This window comes from Nelumbo nucifera, chromosome 1, assembly GCF_055504915.1.
Source record: "Nelumbo nucifera cultivar China Antique chromosome 1, China Antique-T2T, whole genome shotgun sequence".
Taxonomy (NCBI): Eukaryota; Viridiplantae; Streptophyta; class Magnoliopsida; order Proteales; family Nelumbonaceae; genus Nelumbo; species Nelumbo nucifera.
Window position 1 is genome coordinate 200,907,628 of NC_142649.1, and position 20,360 is coordinate 200,927,987.

The 20,360-nt window shown below is 36.6% G+C and overlaps 2 protein-coding genes across 6 annotated transcripts in view; one reads left to right on the forward strand and one right to left on the reverse strand.

Annotated features, from left to right (window-relative positions):
• The first annotated feature begins 1,209 nt into the window (after window positions 1-1,209).
• Window positions 1,210-7,909, forward strand: LOC104610470 (FKBP-like peptidyl-prolyl cis-trans isomerase family protein). Of its 2 annotated transcripts, none has more exons than XM_010277092.3 (7): window positions 1,210-1,465; window positions 2,428-2,521; window positions 2,607-2,812; window positions 3,375-3,484; window positions 6,657-6,765; window positions 6,855-6,931; window positions 7,682-7,909. In XM_010277092.3, exons 1-7 carry the CDS (start codon window positions 1,417-1,419, stop codon window positions 7,799-7,801), a joined length of 765 nt encoding a protein of 254 aa, XP_010275394.1. In that variant the 5' UTR covers window positions 1,210-1,416; the 3' UTR covers window positions 7,802-7,909. The 2 variants fall into 2 exon arrangements, with proteins under 2 accessions (XP_010275394.1, XP_010275396.1); XM_010277094.3 differs by having other exon boundaries at window positions 2,431-2,521.
• Window positions 7,910-8,993: 1,084 nt separating this feature from the next.
• Window positions 8,994-20,360, reverse strand: part of LOC104610471 (ARM repeat superfamily protein) — a 68,190-nt gene continuing 56,823 nt past the window's right edge. For all 4 annotated transcript variants that reach the window (XM_010277096.3, XM_010277095.3, XM_088895854.1 and 1 more), the window contains exons 29-39: window positions 20,050-20,260; window positions 19,762-19,944; window positions 19,535-19,630; window positions 19,353-19,420; window positions 18,942-19,281; window positions 15,113-15,328; window positions 14,125-14,808; window positions 13,610-14,019; window positions 11,764-12,025; window positions 10,530-10,697; window positions 8,994-9,618 (exon numbers count right to left, since the gene is read on the reverse strand). In XM_010277096.3, the coding sequence (XP_010275398.1) occupies window positions 9,388-9,618; window positions 10,530-10,697; window positions 11,764-12,025; window positions 13,610-14,019; window positions 14,125-14,808; window positions 15,113-15,328; window positions 18,942-19,281; window positions 19,353-19,420; window positions 19,535-19,630; window positions 19,762-19,944; window positions 20,050-20,260 (2,869 nt within the window). In that variant the 3' untranslated portion in view covers window positions 8,994-9,387. The remainder of the gene's footprint in view (window positions 9,619-10,529; window positions 10,698-11,763; window positions 12,026-13,609; window positions 14,020-14,124; window positions 14,809-15,112; window positions 15,329-18,941; window positions 19,282-19,352; window positions 19,421-19,534; window positions 19,631-19,761; window positions 19,945-20,049; window positions 20,261-20,360) is intronic.

Genomic DNA, 20,360 nt, shown 5'->3' on the forward strand with positions numbered 1-20,360 from the left:
TTCTGTATTATTGAAAGTACAAAACACGAAGTTCCACCAAACAGAACTAAGTAGAATTGAATTAGATTATATATCAGATTGAATAGGAATGAATAGCCATATATTTAATTTTTTGCTTTTAAAAATTCAAAGAAACAACAAAATTTTAAAAGGGTTAATAAAAAGCACTACGAGCAACCTGAATTGGACACTACATTTCTTTTTTGTAGAAAAGACGAGGGTAACTAACTCCTCGGCGCCAAAAATCACTCAAACAAAATAATGTCCCTGATATTTATGCCAAAGATAACAAAAATGTGAATGTGTAAGTATTAATAAAAAGATAAATTGTATATTAGCATTTGGCCACATATAATATCACATGTGATTTGAAACTTTCAAAATCCCAAAATTAAGAATAAGTCTACCTCCTCTCGAAGATGCCCCAATGCCATCTCAAAGTCATAACCAAGAATCCCTTGACTCAACACTTGATAAAAATCTTGGACATTTGGAGAAAGTTCCCCCGATATACGCAACATATAGAAGAGACCAAGGCATCAATGACCTACTGAGTATGAGGGTACTTTGTGCTTAGATTTGTTCACATGCTGGGCTGGGCTGGGTCGGGCTTGATAGGACACATTCAGGCCCGAGCCTGGTCTTCGTATAAACTCTGAAGCAAATTCAGAAAAAAGATTTTTTTTTCTTTATTAAACAACAAAACAAATTTATTTATATTAAATGACTTCAAAACTGAAAAGAGAAGATGAACAAAAAATATATTATTTTATTACATAAAATATATTACTATAAAATAAAATATTATCAAATCAAACTTGGGCTTGAACCTGACTTTTTTTTTTTTGAGAAAACCCAAGCTCAATCTAAGAAAGTCAAACTTGGTGTTTTGGGCCCGACTAAGACCGGACTAGGCCGGGCTCTTCCTCTATCAGTACATGGAATAGACCAATTCGTCAATTCCCTACTTTTTCCTTCAAACCAAACACACCCTAAACGTATTTAATTGTTTATAATATTAAAGGGCAATTCGATAATTTTACTACCCACCGAATGATATTGGACTAAAGTGACAGTTTTTTGGAAATTCGGGATTGCAACGACACTGTGGGTTTTAAAGCTCCAGCAAAGTGCGATTACCCTAAAGTACATGTACTAATAGACAATTTACCAAAAAAGAAACAAAGATCGGATAGAAATGTCCACTTCGCTGAAAATTGAAGATAGAGAATCTGGATTCGTTTCTGGAAGTAGAAGTGTACATTCTTCCCTCCCTTCTCTCGCGTCTCACTGCCTCACTGCGTCAGTTATTCACTGTTCGTCTCCCTTTCTCCAGCACCCAGCATTATCTTCAATCAGAAGGACTAACGCAACCCCCAGCAGATGCTGTAGAACTCGAAACCTTGCAAAGGAGCCATGCAAATGCTCTCGACCACTTTGCTTTTCCATTCGCCTGCATTTATATGTAATGCCTTCACCTTCATATTCCTTTCATTTTCTTTTTCCAAGAAAGAAAAGCGAAATTCGTTTCCCTTCTTCCTAGAAGGAGGCGGTTTGGCGTATTTTCAATATTTAGACTTAGATTAAATTAAAGATACAGAAGCAAGAGAAATATTTTGATTCCAAGTAAGTTGGTTTCTTCAATGTTTGTTGGTATCTGTCATTTCCCATCTGAGCTCGAGCTGGGCTCCAAATGAAGCTTCCTCATTTTCTGACTTAACTTTCTGCAGTGACAGTAGTTATTCTGGTAAGAACAATGGTTAGCGATAGGCTTTAGCCCTTTTTTTTTATATATTTATATCTCACAGTTCATCGCTCAACACCTTGGCATTAGGACCGTACCTGTCCAAGTTTTCAACTGATAAGGAAAGGGATGGCAGATAGGTTCCTACTAATCTTCGTACCTGTCCAAGTTTTATTTTTTCCCAAGTTTCGATCTGATAGTTTGTATTATGTATTAGTCAAAGCTGAGGATGAGAAGGGTTCCTACTAATCTTCGTAGTTAGCCTACCAATTTGTGGTTTAGGGTTTTTACTTAGTGAAGTAATAATATCCCATTTGTGTTTTAGTTGAACTGGGCCATACTTATATAAACAGGGCATTATAAACTAATGGGATCCTCCAAATTTTCGTAATCAATTCTTCGATCATGGTTAGCTTTCTCTACAGCCTACAATTTCTTAATTCATGAGAGGACTTGATTCTTTAGTCGTTGGGGTGAGCTGCGGAGCGTGGACAATAAGGGTTCTACTTTTGGTTTGTTGAATCAAGACATACTTGTATCAATAAACATGTTGTCAATTTCTCACATCTCAGCTCCATTTTTTTTAAATATTCATTGGGACATGTGAAAACACAAATTATCCTCTCTGTTGTATATTCAAAAGTTGTTGCTTTATATTTATTTATTTTTTAATAATTTCTCAGCAGGCAGACCTCTGTTGCCAAATCTAGCAGTTAGAACCTTCAATATCCGAAAAAAGAACATGCTGCTTTGCTGCTCCAAACCAAAAGATGAGAAGTAAGAGAACCTCATTTCACATTCCTTTTTTTGTGCTTGATGTAAATGACTTAACAAATATTATTGATCATTTCTTTAAGTGCAGAGAATGGCATACACTCGGACTGTTTGATGAAGATAATTTGAGACGTAGGTGCTTCCTGTTCATTTTGGTTTCATCTAGCATTTTTCCTGCCACTGCATTTGGAAAGACTAAGAGCCCATATGATGAAAGGCGTTTGCTTGAACAAAATAGACGGATACAAGCATCAAACAATGCACCTAATGACTTCCCGAATTTTATTAGAAAAGGTACAACTTATTCATTTTACATTGTGGTTTTCTATCATGTACACTGAGACACTGAGGTGTTGTTTCTTGTGTTTTATGATTTATTGGTGTGCAATATTGTCTACACCATATTAGCAATACTACCATACGAAATCACTATGATCATTTCTTTGATTTGGCACTCCATTCATTTGCATCCTTAGTTGTCTTCGTTTCCATCATCTTGATCCAAATACATACTGAAAACCTTAATCTAAAGAATGAAATTGGCACCAAGACTTTGAATTCTGAACTCTGGAAGCCGAGAAATTGATTCTTGTGTTCTTTCTTGGGGGTAGGGAGTGGGGGGATAGGTCAAGTGACTTGGTTTGTCCAGGTTGATTCAGATACATGTGATTAGTATTTGCTGAATTAAATTCAATAGGACATCCTCAAGCATCACGAGTTACACATGCTGTCATTCTTGAGTACTGGTGCTTCATTGGAATTTTTGCAAGCTTACTTTTGAATTTTCATGCACAACAATGATTAGAACTTTCCTGCAGAGCTCCATATGTTTATACTAACATTTCAAGTGCAACAGGTTTTGAGGTTAAGGTAGTAACATCTGATGATTATATAAAATGCGATTCTGGGCTTATATACTTGGATATTGAAGTTGGAAAAGGTGAATGCCCAAAGGCTGGTCAACAGGTTTCTTTCTGTCATTGGCTTCGAATGCCACTTTCTTTTCCTCTTTTTTGTTATGAATATTACCGTCTTTCTGTGGAAATGACTTGTAAATCTAGGAACATGATTACTAGAATAAATTGAATGACATTTTTTTCTTTTTATTTCCATTGTTGTTTCTATAATTGATTTGATGTCAATTGCCCAACTTGTTAAAAGTAGTGTATTCCTTAAATGAATTATCTGTAGAAAATATATTAGAGTTTGTTTAAATTGTTAGAGCAGGTCTTCTTTATAGTTTATCAATAATGGAAATTTCAGTAAGAACTGAAGGGAGTTGTAAAGAGAGAACAATTGTAATTTATCAAAGAGAGGTATAGGCAAACCAACAAAAAGAATAATCTAAAAGGAATCACCCATATACAACTAAGTTCTTGGCTCTCCATTCTTTGCAAGCTTGTCAACCAACTTATTGGATGACCTTGTATTCCATTGGAATGGGATGACCAACCTTGGAGGCCAGATCCAAATGTTGGTCCCTAATGCTGAGAAGCAATCCCTGTGGAACCATAGCGAGGGTGATGGATCAACTAATAACCACACGGCAGTCACACTGGACTATCATCCCTCAAAACTTAAACTGGTAGAAACTTCTTTTTTTTCTCCAGAAATGGAAGGTATCAATTGTATTAATATCAAAAAGATTGTAAAGATGTACAACAAGATGTCCTACAATGGGACCCAATACAAGTTACCCATAAGTACAGGACTATTATCCATGCACCATACACAAAGTATACGACTCAACACGATAAGAAGAAAATTTCACATCTTTTAGTTGTCTTAGAACCAGTTCCAGAGAAGAACTTTGGTGTTCTAAAATCCTGGCATCATATTCTCTCCAAACAGTCCAAGTAGTAGTCAATGGGATAATCTCCTAAAGAGATTTTCCCCTCAATTTCCTAACGAATCATCTCTCTGAAACATATTTAGAGATCTTGATGTTGGTAATTGGGTGAAGAGATGGGATTCTGGAAATTTTTAAATGGAAAAAAGAAATTTAAACAGCTGACTCAAGGCATGGAAATTAAGTTTCAATGGATTAAGAGAAGTGCAAACTCCTTTGCTGAATCACTTGCCAAACAAGGGATGGGAAGAGATAGTCTTTTTTTATTGCAAACGATTACATTAAATAACTTTCCAGATTTAAGTGCAGCTGTCAACCCCCAAGTAGGTGTTGAGCCCCAGTTATCTTTCTTAAAAACTGCCCAGAACATACTCTCCCTCACAGTCCCTTGTGTAGCCAACGTGTCAGCTAAACCATTAGCTGATCTCCTTGTCCATTTGAAGCATGCATCGATCTCCCTTGTTGTATTGTGGATTTCCCTTATGGGCTGTCTATAAATCCAGGCTCCCAACTTACCAGATTGCAGCCACTCGATCAACAATTTAGAGTCTCCCTCAATCTCAATTTGGTGTAACCCCAACTGTTTTGCATATCTTACACCTTGAAGCAAGGCCATCACCTCCGCTCTCAAAGAAAAAAAATCTGACTCTTAATATTCACAGGTTCAGAACCCAAATTAATGAAAAGGTGGCCAACTATTTTGATTTCCCCTCCTTCCTCTTGTATCTTACTTTCTTACTCCTATTCTTAATAAAAGTTTCTGTTATAGAATCATTGTATGAATGGAAATAAAACTTGTTTATAAAAGTTTCTTACTCCTATTCTTAATGAAAAGTTTCTTACTTTCTTACTCCTTTTTTACCACCTTCATGTATATTATATGAATGGAAATAAAACTTGTTTATATTTTTTGAAGGGACAAACTTTTCCTACCATAGAATCATTGGTTGGAATGAGAAATTGAAAACCTGTTCAAGTAAAAGAATAAATAAGATAAGAATTTAATACAGTAAAACTGTATTTAGTGTTTAAAAACAATGGTACTTTCTGTCAATTATAAAATATATTTTTTGGATTCAGAACTATTACTTTTATTATTAAGGGCACTTCATTAAAATATCCATTTGTATCAATTCCGTCTCTTTGGATAACAGATACCCTCTACTTTTGTGGTCAAAGGGAGTATAAGTTATTTGGTAAACCCGAGGAGTGGTATAAATATTTAACCAAAATCACAAGGGAGGTAGGTTATGTACTGAAAAAAGATGGGCATAGTGCCAAACTCATCTTCTCATACTATTTTGAATCTACAATAGCTTTAAGTAGTCCAGAAGAAATTTCTGATAATGATGAAGATTTGAACAGAATGGAATGGTGAAACAGGATTCATGTAGCTGGCCCTATATAGTTGCGATAAGGCTTAGATGACGATTTCAGCATAGGATATTTTTTTGACTTTATAAGGTTCATGAATAGAATCTTTTACTTACAAAAGAAACCATAAATTGGATTTACCGATCCTATCTTCTGATGAAGTATAGATCCATGTTTTTCGGAACCCATTGATGGGACTTCACTAGAAACTATCAACCCTCTTACAAGGCATGTAAGGTTCACCTACTTATCAGGCTGGGAGACTGATTGTTAATAGAGGCCAACTGTGAAGTGGTAATTAGATGGATGTCTTTGATTAACGAGTCCTTGTCTTTTCACACTGTAAAGTGGTCATTAGATGGATGCCGTTGGATGATGAGTGCTGCCTTTTCAGATTTATGCTTAGAGAGGCTGAGGCTGTTGACCTGTTGCTGCCCTCTTGAACAGCTCCTTCAACCAGATCCCACGTATAGCTTTTCTCTAGCAAGAGGAGCTGGTAGACACACACACACGTTAATACAATACTCAACCACTAATTCGGAAAAAAAATATGAAAAACCAAGACTGTTCTTCCTAGGAATTTCCCTTTTTATTAGAGTTTTGAAAACTTCAATTGCTGGCATCCATTAGTAACAAGTTCCAATATATGGGGATGAGTGGTATAGGGCTAATGTGAACAGAAAGTGAACACATGGCAAATCATGAGGTTTATCTGGTGGATGGTCTGGTTGTATGACATTTTTTTCTGTGGCTTAAATGGGAGATGCTGTCTAGAGAAGAACTAAAAGGTGGAAAACATTCCGAAACTTCAAAGAACAACACAAATAAAATCAACGACACACACGCACATATATATAAGCATCTCACTGGTCACCATATACTATTATATATGAACTGATGTTCTCCCAATGGCAGGTTACCTTTCATTATGTTGGCTATAATGAATCAGGTCGCCGAATTGACAGCACCTACTTACAAGGTGCTCCAGCCAAGATCCGGATGGCCACCAATTCATTGGTTCCAGGTGGTAGTTTATCTAATATATGTAATTACTTTTTATGTTCCCCTTTACATGATTATATTGGCTGATAGACATGGATAAAAATGATGCAGGGTTCGAAGAAGGAATTCGAGACATGAGACCAGGGGGTAAGAGAAGAATAATCATTCCTCCAGAACTTGGACCACCAGTAAGCTTCGTGGTTCCCAATCTCATTAATATATATATTGCTATGTTAATTTCCCTTCTTTTTTCTTTTCCCTCATTTTCCTATGCATAAGCTGTAATTTGGAATCTGGATGTACAAAAATAAAAAGATGTTTGGTATCTTAATTCACTTAAGTGTCTTGAATTAGTGAATAGTTTTTTTTCCTTCATGGTGCAACTTGGGCAGGCTGGCTCAGGTTTAAGATCAACCCACACCCAAGCCTGGACTGAGCCTGTGGTTAAGCCTGACTTGCCCAACCCAGACCCAGCCTGAACTGAAATTTGACATACTCGGGTTGGGCTTGGATGGGCTGGGGCTCGGGTTGGTCAATCTGAGTTACCTGTGCGTCAGGTTTACTGTATTAAAAAGTTACCCCAAACCTGTTTAGCATCAGCAATTTGAGCCATTAAATATGGATATAATACATTTTATGCATATGCATGCATGACTGTGCGTCAGGGTGGATTTGGCCTGGGCTAGGGTTGGACTAAAATTGGGTTAAGGGCTGGATCCAATCCAGCCTGAAAAATAAAAAAGAAAACCCACGGTTTTGTGCCCTTAATCCCTAGGTAATTAATTCCACTTTTATATTATCTCCAAGTAGGAGGCAATGTCAACTTGAACATGTCTTCTGGTTGCAATTTTGCAAACCGTTTCTGGTATAGTTTTCCCATATTGTGGTATCAAGCTTAGGGCTGATAAACTGAAACTGGATGATCTTGAATTCTGCAGGTGGGCCCATCAACCTTTTTCAGCTCAAAACAATTTGAGGTTTTCGATGTGGAGCTACTAAGCGTGAAAGATTGTCGGAGGAGGACCATAGGCTTTTATTCAGATGTTGTGTGCGATTAAATAATCTCATAGGCGGTGCTTCCAGTCACCTGATCCGTGTACACTCACTGGAATTGTACAAACAACTTTTAAAACAAATTACAGAATATTCGGTATGCCATTTCTTCATATTCATTCCCACATTTATCAAATCTTACCCTGTTCCACTAGTAAAAAATTTTGTTTTGACGGTTAGGGGATCCACTTTCGATTAATAATACGATATTCTTTAAATTAAACTCCACTTTGACCTAAAGAAGAAGAAATGTATTGTTCCCGTCTTTCTGACCCACCATTGACCCAGCCGGTTACACCATTCAACCAGATACCCAGAGTTGAAAATGGGTCCATTCCTCTAATCCGGCAATACTTACAAAAGCGTTACCTGACCAAATCCCCAAACAGATAAACTGGTAAACCGTTCAAACTGTCCATTGGCGAAGATACAAATAAATTTAAGTAATTAATTATATCTGACCCATTCAACCCATATGGTCAAAAAGAACAAGTTTTATATCTGATCCATACGTATCGGCAGTATCGGAGCCTTTCCAATGTGCCCATATAAAGGATGTTTCGGATTGGCAAGTGGTTCAGAGGATAGACCGGCCTTAAACTGGCCCCTTTGAACCTTGGTTAGACGGACAAAAGGCTTGGCACTGACTATGATGATAAGTAACAGTCAAAAGGGCCATTAGCCCTTTACCCATTGTTATATTTTTCTGTATTTTTTATGAACAGGATTTTATTAAGATTTAAAAGTAACTTGTTACACCGAGGGTAGCCTCGGTTACCCCTGAAAATTAAAAACTGAGATCCCATAAAACATTGCTATTGCAGTTACAACGTAGCCCTGAAACAGTATTCCCTGTGAACCAGCTATTTCGAGCAGTCTTTACAGCCTTGCATTGGGAATATCTCCACACTTATGTACTTTATTTTATGGGGAGATATTCCCGATACAAGGTTGCAAGAGGTTGTTGGACCGGTGTGATTACGAGCTTACCCTGACCGAAGCCGATCTCCGGTCTTGGTTGGGGGGTTAATAGCTTGATGCTCAAATTACCCGCTCTCGAATATGACCCATATTCTCGCAGCTCAAGATTTTACAATTGCTTATTCTTCCAAACAATGAAATTGAATTCCGGGTATAAATAACCAATCATTTTGTAACCATTGCCCCATCTTTTACAAGTTTGATTAAACAAAAAACTGAAAAATAAAGAGCGATTATATTTTAAATATTTATTAGATGCAAGATCATTGTATTAAACGAACCAATAAAATGAGAATAAGATACAATATTTTACCAAAAAATATTTATTTTCCCCCAAAACGATTAAGATATAATAGAGATACGCATCTTTTTTTCCCAAAATTTTGTCCAGAGCTCACAAGACCTGGTGAAGTGTATATATCTACAATATTTACCATCTGCATCCTCCTTAGGCTTTCCTGCTGACAATTGCAAATGATATCAGCCATACGGGGGAAAAACCAGGATTACACTTTGTTAACATAGTGGTATTGGCTGATACTTCTGCAGAGACTTGCTAATAATACCAGATTAATGGCAGGAGGAAACCAGAATCAAGCTTTTATTAGCATCATAGGTATTGCCTAAGATTTTCACCACTCAGTGTTTCCATGTCCTTCAGAATATCTTGGGCCAAAGACTTAACAGGCAGCTCAACATCCTCGAGCAGTTCTCCGAGAAAAGGGATGGTCTCAGGCAGGAACACCAGGTATTCCTCCTTCAGATGCTCCAGTAGGTACTTCACAACTCTCAGACCCAAAATACGTGACCGGACTTTTTCACTCCGGGTCTGCATCAACACCTGCATTTTAGAAGAACTTGGAATCAAAATTAAAAACAAAAAACAAAAAATTAAAACTTCAGAATTTCCATACGATGGTGGTGACAGATGGTTAATGGTATAGTCAATATTTTTCTAGTAAGCCACCTAATTCTGTCCAATGCAACGAGTAAATGCTCCAGATTGATGATGTCAAGAAGATATTGAATAATTAGAAGATGAAGAAAAGAGCATAAATAATATGAAGTCAATGAATTTATGAGAAGAAAAAGAAGAAAGCAAAGAAACCATGGAAAATAAAGTGGCTGAACCCTTGTTTTTCTAAGATAAAAAGAGAAGAAGGTATTCTTCAAAAAGGAAATTAAAAAAAAAAAAAAAAAATTAAAAAGTAAAATGAGAAGGGGTGTAAGCCCACTAGCCCCAATTTTTTACCCAGAAAAAAGAAAAAGAAAATCTTCAAGTTCTTTACTTTTCGAATCAAGGTTTTGAACTCTGTAAAGGTTCAGGACTACAACACCAATTGGAATGATGACTTCAAGGAACCGGAATCTACTTTCCATCGCATTATTATAATTTCATCTTATTTCCTAACAAAATAACTAGAGTAGGGTGAACCTTGGGCCTCACATTCTACACTATTCTTTTTCTTCCTAAATTCTCTATGTTTTTTTATTTCTTTTCCTCTCTTTGAAAACCATTAAACATGAATTAAGCAACGCCATATGTAATTAAAAGCAAGATGTACAATTAGGATAGTTATTTTCATTCTGTGACCTTCTGTTGGACAATAAAAACAAGGCATGCATCAATTCCTATGTAACAAGGAAAATGGCACTTGTGTTCCAGGGAATGTTTAGTATCCAGAAGTAATCTGCAACTGATATTAAAATGATAATAGAAGCTAATTGTGTGTACAAAAACCCTTCACTCACCTCATGATTAAGAGGTTTCCATAAAAGGTCAGAGCCTGCAGTAACAGCCATCTGTCCCAGGCAAGAAACCAATGTGTCATCAACTTCGTTCAAACATGGCAGATCTGGCAACTCTTCCAAAGATGGTGGTTCTACTACAAGCTGTGCAACTATAGGTTTCAGCAGGATCTGCAAAGAGGCATGTCATTATAAATAAAGCCTGAAATCAACCAAATCAAAGATGGATTTAAAGAGAGAGATGCTCCTTCACTCTCTCTTCACATCGTTCCTGTTCTAGTTTTATTCATTTGTATATATTGACAGCATCCATGGCCCTCGTTGATGCCAAGGAAAGGAACCAGTACGAGACCCACCATAACTGACTATGAACAGATGTATAAACAGCAAAACACATGAGAAGAAAGAAAATAATATGCGGATAATCAACTCAATAAGATGAATCACAACATATGGAAATTGGAGTAATAAATCCATACAAAGATAAACATCCAAAGGGTCTCCCAAATGAAAAGAATTCATATTCCAATCAATTAAAATAGAATCTTTTTACTTCTGAACTATTTCAGCACATCTATTATTTTTTATTGTCTTATTAAATGCAGAAGCTGGTAGGAGCACTGGAAAATATTCATATTTGTGTTGCTTATAAAAGGGATATAGTTTACAGGACTGAATACAATTGGACATGGTCACTACACCAAGTTCTTCCAATTCAAATTTGGAGTATATATAGGGGATCCTCTGTCAAAACCAAGAAACAGCCTTTCAAAGTGAAGAAAGACATGGAACACATGAAGGGCTTGACCAATCAATTATATGTGTCCCTTAAGTGCACATCCTAACCAAAAGCCTCAGTACTTTTTCTGGCAAATCAATTTAGTTTATCAGATCCCCTTGGCTATACAGAAAAATACTGCTTATGTTTTCAAAACAGAGAATGTTAACTAAATGAATCACAATAATAAATCAACTAAATTAGTATTCCTTCGACATGTAATAAGGGTTGTCTTTGACTTTTTAAGTAGCCTTTTTTGCATGAGGGTAGTAGTAATCAACAAAATTACTACCCCATGTTTTCTTTTTCTTTTCTTCTATTTGCCTATTTCCAAAATAAAACTAATATCTCATGATTGTATTTGTTTGTAAATGCTAGAAAAAAAATACTAAGGTATGTCCACTTGTTTCTCAGTTATCATCATTATTTAAAATGAAAAAGCAGATATTAATCACTTGCCTGGAAATTAGATGAATCGAGAAACTTCAGGCTCCCAGTATCATAAAGAAAACATTTATGTAAGGATGATAAGATAAGTGCCCTGAGATGCCACTGTCCAGGTGATAACACTTCTTTCCCTGCTTTTTTACTACTGTTCTCCTCCTGAACTTTTGCCTTCTTTCTCTTTTTGGAAATTCCATCAGATGGTGTATTGGAACCATACACTAGATAGCGTGTGCAACTGTCGAGCAAGTATTTATAATAGGGAACAAACAAAGACCTGCAATAAAAATCAAAATTCATTTACAAAACTAATTCACCATAGGCCAAACCCCTAAAATTGAAATATATATATAATATATACAAATTTGTAAAATTAAAAGTTTTTTCAATTAAACTGTAGATGCATTGTACCTTGATTTGAAGTGCCCATGAAATTAAATTAAACATGAAGGACAGTGATCATACAGGGAAAATGGTGTTGTGTAAAAATTGCCCAACTAGTAGTTGTGTAAAAACAATCAATCAGATGGAATGTGACGATAGTTAAAAGAGTTCTCTAGGTTAAACAACAAACCAACCTCAGATTTAGTACCCTTATCTAGGGGTGGCAATTTTTAACCCAACCCACCCATTTACTTGGCGGGCTGTGTGATCAACCCATCACCCAACCCACCCATTTAAATGGATTGGGTTGTGGAACACCATTGGGTTAACCATTATAGACATAAGTATTAATTCCTTAGCCTTTTTTTTTTTAATTTTCTCCATTTGAATTAAATAATTTATAATTAATGCATTAATTTTCTATTAATAATTTAGTTTTGTCATGAATCAATACACTTCACCCAACATAAATCCAAATCAATTTGACCCAAGTCCGGACAAGTTCAACGCGGTCTGACCCGATCCAACATATACTGATCCGGGTCGACCCGAACCCGAAATAGACCTCGAGCGGGATGGTTCGGTGCTACTTGCTCTGTCCAATTTGGGCCGTCTGGTCCAACCAATATTCACACTCCAACCTGACTCGGTACATGTCAATCCAGGTCGACCCGGATCCGAAACGGTTTTGGGTGGGATGATTCGGCCTCCGCGTGCTTTGTCCGCTTTGGGAAGTCCATCTGACCAATATTCACATGACCCGACCCGATTTAGCTACATTGACCTGGTTCGGGTCAGCCGGTCCGTTCCCAAACCCGTGCACAAACCTCATATGGTCCGGTCCAAGTCAATCCACCATTGACTGAACCGGTCCAGTCCAGTCCGACCGAATTGATCCAGATCTAAACGATTCAACCACCCTTGAACCTAAGTGGTTTAAGTTGGTCTGACCGGTTTGAACCTAAGTGGTTCGGTCAAACCCGGAATCCGAACATAGTCAAATGGCTTCGCCGCTTGTGTAAAAATAACATGCATGTAATGTGATTTGAACCTTCACCACTTATGTAAATAATATATACAATAACCACGAAGCTACAACCAACTTATTTGTTAAGAGAGAGAGAGATTGTTTTTAAGTCCATAAATATAAGATTAATGCGTTTGGGTGGGTTGGATTGGGTTAAAGCGGGTTTGGGTTGGCCCAAACCCAACCCATTTAATTTTATATGACTGGGTCACTAATGGGTTGGCGGGTTAGATGGGTTGGGTTGAAACTCAACCCAAACCAAACCCAACCCAACCCGCCCAATTGCCACCCCTACCCTTATCCGTCCCTTATAAAGTACAAGCCCAAAAAACCAATAAGACTACTTGCACTCCTATTCTTGAAAAAAAAGTTCAATGGTATTAATCAAAACTCACAAACAGAAAATAAGTGTTGGCATACTCAGATGAGATTCAATATTGAAAGACTCACCTTTGTTGCTCAGCAAGTTTGTTGACCAATCTGTAAAAGGAAATAATTCTATCTAAATTCCTCCTTTCTGCACAGCCACTTTCTTCCACTTCTGACTCTGCCCATTCAAGACTCTGAATAAAAAGAGGCCTGAACATGGTCTCAGTAAGCTTCATTGTTAGGGCAACCATTGCATTGATAACACTATGCTCCACAAAATCAATATTTTTTACTGATACAGGATGTTGTCGACGAAGATCAAGTGCTAGTAAGCATTGTTCAAATATTCTAACATGATAAGATCCAATAGATGATCTATCCATCATGCCAACTAGTCCTGCTAGCATTTCAAAACAGACTACCAAACTGGATTCCCCATGCTTGATAGCTTCAGGGTATATCCTCACCAGAGGTGAAAGAGTAAGGCGAACCTGTATAATTCAGATGAAATGTGATAAACAATTTCTCAAGTTATTAAAAGGGGGAAAAACAGTGCTTGTTGCTTTAGTAGGGATTTTCAGTGGGTGAAAACTTACTGGGATTTTCTCAATGACAAGTCTACGCACTACACCAGCTTTTTGATTCATCTTAAGATCCAATCCGGAAGCAAATTCTCGATGCAGTACCAACAGCTCAATAATATCAGCAAGATAAGGATTTAGGAAAGAACCAAGCTTGTCCACAATTGCCTCCAAGGTCACAAGAATTGACATCAGAGGAGATTCCTTGAAACTAGAAGATCCAACGAGAATGGTATCCTTCCCATGTTTAGATTTTAGAGACAAGCTCGAGGCATCACGAGCCCTCTTTAACAAGCTTGCCATAATGTGGGGGAGAACAGATAATGCCCTTGGACCAAGCACATTGATCAAAGCACCTGTCGTTCGAAGACAGCTAAAAGAAACGGCTAAGTTGCATGAACCAATGTGCTCTGCTACAGATTTAAGGCATGTGCTGAAGATGGAATTATTATAGGAAAACTTGTTTGCTAAAATTTCCAGTGCAGAGAAAGCAGCCAGCCTGACAGGGGTTTCCGCATCGTCCATAGGATCATCAATCAAATGAATAATTTCCAAACACATCTTGTCAAATGTCTCCAAGTCATTCTTGTTTAAATGAAGCCAAGAACTACTTGAGTTTTTGTTCAAGTTTCTTTTCTCCTTATGCTTCAGTTTATCCATGTCATGATCTTTTACCGTCTCACATAAAAGGCCCAGAGCCTGCACAGAAAAGTATAAATTTTCCAGCATCATAAAGCAGCTTTAAATAGTCTAATTGGGATAATTCACAGACAAACAGGTTGAAAAGAATTACATAAACAGGGGAACCTAGCATAAACAGTAAATCATTAGAACAATTAGCTACTGGTAAAGCAGTATGGATCTGATATTTATTATGAAATAGATGAGCTGGTTAGATCATCCAACAAAATTGACCTTAGCAGAGTGGACACCTAGGATCACTATATGATCACTATAAAGCCTGAATATGACTCAAGTAGGTAGTTTAATTATGCCACTATACCTTCTTTCTCACATTTCTGTCAGAATGCCTGAGCAACAAAGTAATGCCTTCAAAATATGCTGAGGGAATCACACTCTTTGTAATTTCCCTAAGAACAGTATCTACATACTCTTTTAGTTCTTTCCTTATGGCAATAGGAATATTTATTTCCTTGCTTCTACTGCTGAAAATTTGCGTGTAAGAAACAACCTGCTCCATAAGTATTCCAAGCATTCTCTGTAAAAAGTAAAGAATTAATAAGGTTTAAGTATCAAAAAATATGCCAAACAAAAATGTTCCCCATAATAAAAGTAATTTAAAATGATGATGTTGGTGGAAAAATCATTCATCCAAATATAGTAAACATATAAAAAATTTCAGAAATATCATATTAAAATATTGTAAAAAATTAACAACTGATGGAAACATTATAAATATGCATGAATACAGCCATTTAGATTATAAGTTTGTTTTAAATCATCAAAAAAAGCAAACAAACTGAGGTTGAAAGACAAAGTAATACATTGTGAAGTTGTTTTATAGACAATTCAAAATTGATAAAAAGCTGGTTAGAGAAGGATGATGAGATGTGGGATTACATTAATGAAAGTAGGAAACTTAAGTAGTTGACCCAGGGTATTGAAGTGAGATTGCAGTGGGTTAAAAGAAGTGTTAGTTCCCTCACAGATGCACTGGCCAAACAAAGAATTGGAAGGGATCAAATGTTCTGGGCTATTCTGTCATAGTTGTCAAGGTGACATCTAGGCGGGCACCCTTTGAGGCTCACCTCGCCTAATCGCCAAGCAGTTTTTTACTTCCTACTATAAAATACTTTTTTGTTCATTCTTTTTTGAAATTGTAATTATAAAATAGACATTATTAAACTAAAATAATCTTTTTATTGTTTTCTTATTTATTAGGGTTTAATCAACACAAACATTGCTAAATGCTGTATTGAACCCTCAAAGACTTCAGAACCTGAACCAATAAGGAAAGGAAGAACTTAAAATTTTATCTAGTCAGCACATTTTATTCTTCCATATACTACTACTACTACCATTACTTTTCTTTTCTTCTTTTCCTATAACAAAAATAAGGGTTCATCCCCTATATTTTTTGAATTTTATTTTCCTTCTTTTTCTTCTCATGAATATGTTGATTTTCTATACTTCAATATGAACTTTATATTTTTCTTATGAGAATTATGAATAATTATTAAGGAAATATGGTTATGGTACCTAGGGAACTACCCTAGGATCTATGTTTTCAACATAAAAAAATCCATCGCCTAGGCGACAAGGCACCCCCCCCTGTCGCCTAGCCACGCCTTGGCACCTTGAAAACCATGCTTTCTGTACTTGTATCTTCTTTCATAATTCTAATAAAATGTTTCAGTTATTGCTAAAAAAAAAAGAGATTGTTTTATAGACTTTAGGAGTTAGAACTAGTGAACTACAATAACAGAATAAGCTCAAGAAAAAATTGAACTCATAAAATGTGCAATTTATGATGCAAACTTGCACTAAACACCACAATGCAAACCTGCACACCCAACACATTCACACAAAGACCAAGAGTAAAAAGAGCAAAAGGCCAAAAAGAACAAGTACAAGGAATTAATGGTTCAGCCACTTCTTTCTCCAATCCCTACCCCTTATTGCTTTACCTTGCTAACCCATCAGTAGGCCTGTTGAAATTTACTTAATAAGTTTCCTCAACTGCTGTATTTCATTGTCGTTTTATGTTGCTGAATTTCCACAAGAACTCACCACTTGAGGATGCTCTTTCCTAATAAAACAAGAACTACTCCACCATTCTCAACACCCCCATGGGCATTTCATGTTACAGTTTAAAGTTGCAGCCTCCATTACTTCTTCATTAAACAAGAATCCTCCTCCATAAAACCACTTTTGCTGAAAGACAATGATAACTATCTCTTTCCACTTCATCTAAAGAATGATAACTTATTGGTCCAAGTTTTCTTTAATGTCCATACCACATCATCTGAAGAATTATTAACAAGTGGTGGTAACCTTAAGGTTCAGTCTTCTAGAAATTTACTATAACGCCCACAATAAGCTACTGAATTATCAGTTTCCACATGGAAGGGCTTTCCCATGGTGTCTATCGGCTTTGGAGGGAGGCCCCACCCAAACAGCCCATAAGAAATTTTTGGCTAAAAAAAAGGTTTCCATCATTGAAGATTCCTTAAGGCTATGTTTGGTTTGAAGGAAAAGGTAAGGAAAGACAGGGAAACCAATACAAGGGTTGTAAAGGTTTCCCTACGTTTCCCATCCTTTCCCTACATTTTCCTTGAAATCGAACGTAGCCTAAGTAGCTACTCCAAAGCAGACCAACCAAAGCTTCAGCCCATCTCAAATGAGCCATAAGAATTTTGAGCCCAATGTTCCATGGATGTAATCGACACGAACAAGACTTATCGTCAAGTAGTTCAGCAACTAAAAGTAATCATAGGTTTGTATATAAAACAGTAGGGGCATGTCACAATAACCATTTTCATCATAAATAAACACCACAAAAGACCACTGGTTCCTAAAGGTAGCACCATTTAAATTCCAGAAAGACTCCATCATCCAAACCTTATCCCAACTAAATGGGGGCGGTTACATGAATCCTATTTCACCATTCTGGGCTGTTTAACTTCTAGAAAGACTTCTTAAATCAAAATTGTCAAAGCAAAACACATATTGGGGCTCCAATCACGCAAGTGCAAAGCTTTTCTATACAAATCTTTATAGCATTTTGATATTTTGTGCACCATATCACTCTTTTCATTACATAATAAACCAGTGTGTTTCTATTATTTTCTTATTTTGTTAGGGTTCAATCAACAAAGATTGAGGACTTTGAAGACATGAAGCCTTGTAGCAATAAGAACTTGAAGTTGAAGACCTTGACTTGGAAACAAGGAAGACCAACCCGATTGCAGGTATATTCATTTTACGGCCCCATTTTCTTGTTTCTCGAGGATAAAAACTGAGGCTCCACCACTTCTATGCCCCTTCTTATTTTCTAAATTCTTTTCCTTCTTTAACTGGTACAGAAACAGTCTCTATGCCCCTTCTCAATTCTGAGGTTTTTATGCCTTCTGTTTTCTGATGATAACTGGGACTCTGCCACTTCGCTGATTTTTGTCTTCTTTTTCTCTGAGACATAAACAAATGATCCACATCCTTATACCACCTTCTAATCTTCTTCTTCTCCTTAATAACCATGCAGAACATGATTTTTTTAACTGTTTTTATTCTTTAAGCAGGAAAATGATGTCAAACCATTAGTCCCTTACTGTAGGGCTGCAGCTTGGGTATGTTTGGGACGGGGATTTGTTAAAATTTGACCATGAATTTTATTGTTGCTTTTCAGAAAAAAAAAAAAGATAAAAAAATGAATGGCCACAGTTCAAGGGCCCAATTGAAATAACACTTGAATGTGAGCCTTGAGGTATATTTTTATCCTTTAACTGTGCTTCATTCAACCTGGAACAGTTTCTAGATAATCCATTGCTATGAACCGAAGAGAATTAGCTTAGGATTTAAATCCCCCCTCCCAACTGAAATAACATAAATAAATCTGTTGTTTAGGCAACTCCCATTTGGGTGCTTAGAAAACTAGGTGACTAAACACTCCACTGCCACCTAGCTTTGCCTTGGTGCCTTGACAACACTGTTTACATGGTATATGTCTCAAAGAAGACAATAAAACATAGATGCAGAGTGGTGGAGAGTGGTGTTTTTGCAGGTGATCTATGGTCACCTTTGTTGTATCCTTTCTTTTTTCTTTTAATAAATTCTATTTTATTACCAAAAAACGTCACACAAAGATGAAATACCTGAATGCTCTCTGAATCTTCCCCAGATTCAATCTTGAATATCAATTCTGTGTCTCTTAATTTGTGCAGAATAAATTGTAAAGCAATGAGCAATTCCATAAATTGCTGTTGGCACTCATTATGCTTTCCTATTTGCTGAATAAGGATACCTAGAGATGGAAGCCATATAATACATGAATATTGCTCGACCACCTGTACTGCAAATGTGTACTCCCACTCCGTGCTAGCCATGGCACTAAAACATATACTTCCATCATAGCATGACTTACTTGTCCTTGAAACCAATGAACGAAAAAGAAGGACAAGCAGTGAAGCCAAGCTACTTTTTTCACCCAATGTCCTGTGAATTAAGAATAATGTAAGTAGATGTAGAGGGAAGTAACTAACTCTACAGTATTTAATGTAAAATACCTTAGTAGGTATATTATAATTGTCAGCCTTCTGTGCTCAGCAATTTCAGGCAACACATTTGTGAATATCTGGAAGATGCATTCAGGAAATTAGAAGAAGCTTATGTGACAGCATGGCATTCACCAATAGCAGAGAAGAGATGTTCACTGCTTTAACCATACCACTACAAAATAGTTTAATACCTGAAGCAATTCCACTGCATCATCTGTTTTAGATAGCCAGCATGGAACTATAGTAGATATCAGGTCCTCAAACACACGTTGTGAGTGATTATCACACTAAAATTGGTAGAAAGCAAATTAAAATGGTCAAATTGAAACTGATGACATGTAACATAAAATGATTGTAGTGAATTGCTTATGCATTTGGACAGAAAAAATGTCTACAATAAACAGAAACAATTACCAACCTGTGTAACAGATGACTCCCCAATGATGGTAAATATCTCACAAATATGATCTAAAACTTTATCAGGAATGACCTTTGCAATAGAAGATAATAATGAGAATACATGATTTCGAGTTGTTCCATCTTTTGCAGTATGTGCACATTCAACTAACAGTTTTATGTCAATTTTGTTCAGAATTTCACCCTGCATTTAATTCACATTCTCATGTTACAAAGATAAAGGTACCCAAAAACGGCAATTTAAGACAAGATAACTCTAGTTGTCCACCAGCTTTAATACAGGACAAACCTGAAGAGGAATATTAGATAGGAGTGAAGCATTAATGTCTTCAAGAATTAACAAAGTTGTCTGTTGAATATAACATATTTGACTGGAAACAGTCTGGGAAACGCCAGTTGAGGCTTCAATCCATTCTTGATCCTGGCCAACCAGCCTGAGAAGCCACTCATCAGTAAAGCTTTTCTTGAGAAGCTTAAATAAAGGCCCTATCAGAAAATGTCTGCCAATCAGAAATTGGATAGAATCAGTCTGAGAACATGAAAACAGACTTTGAACTATGCATGTTAATGAATTCTGGGAAAAGAACATGGATATAGTCA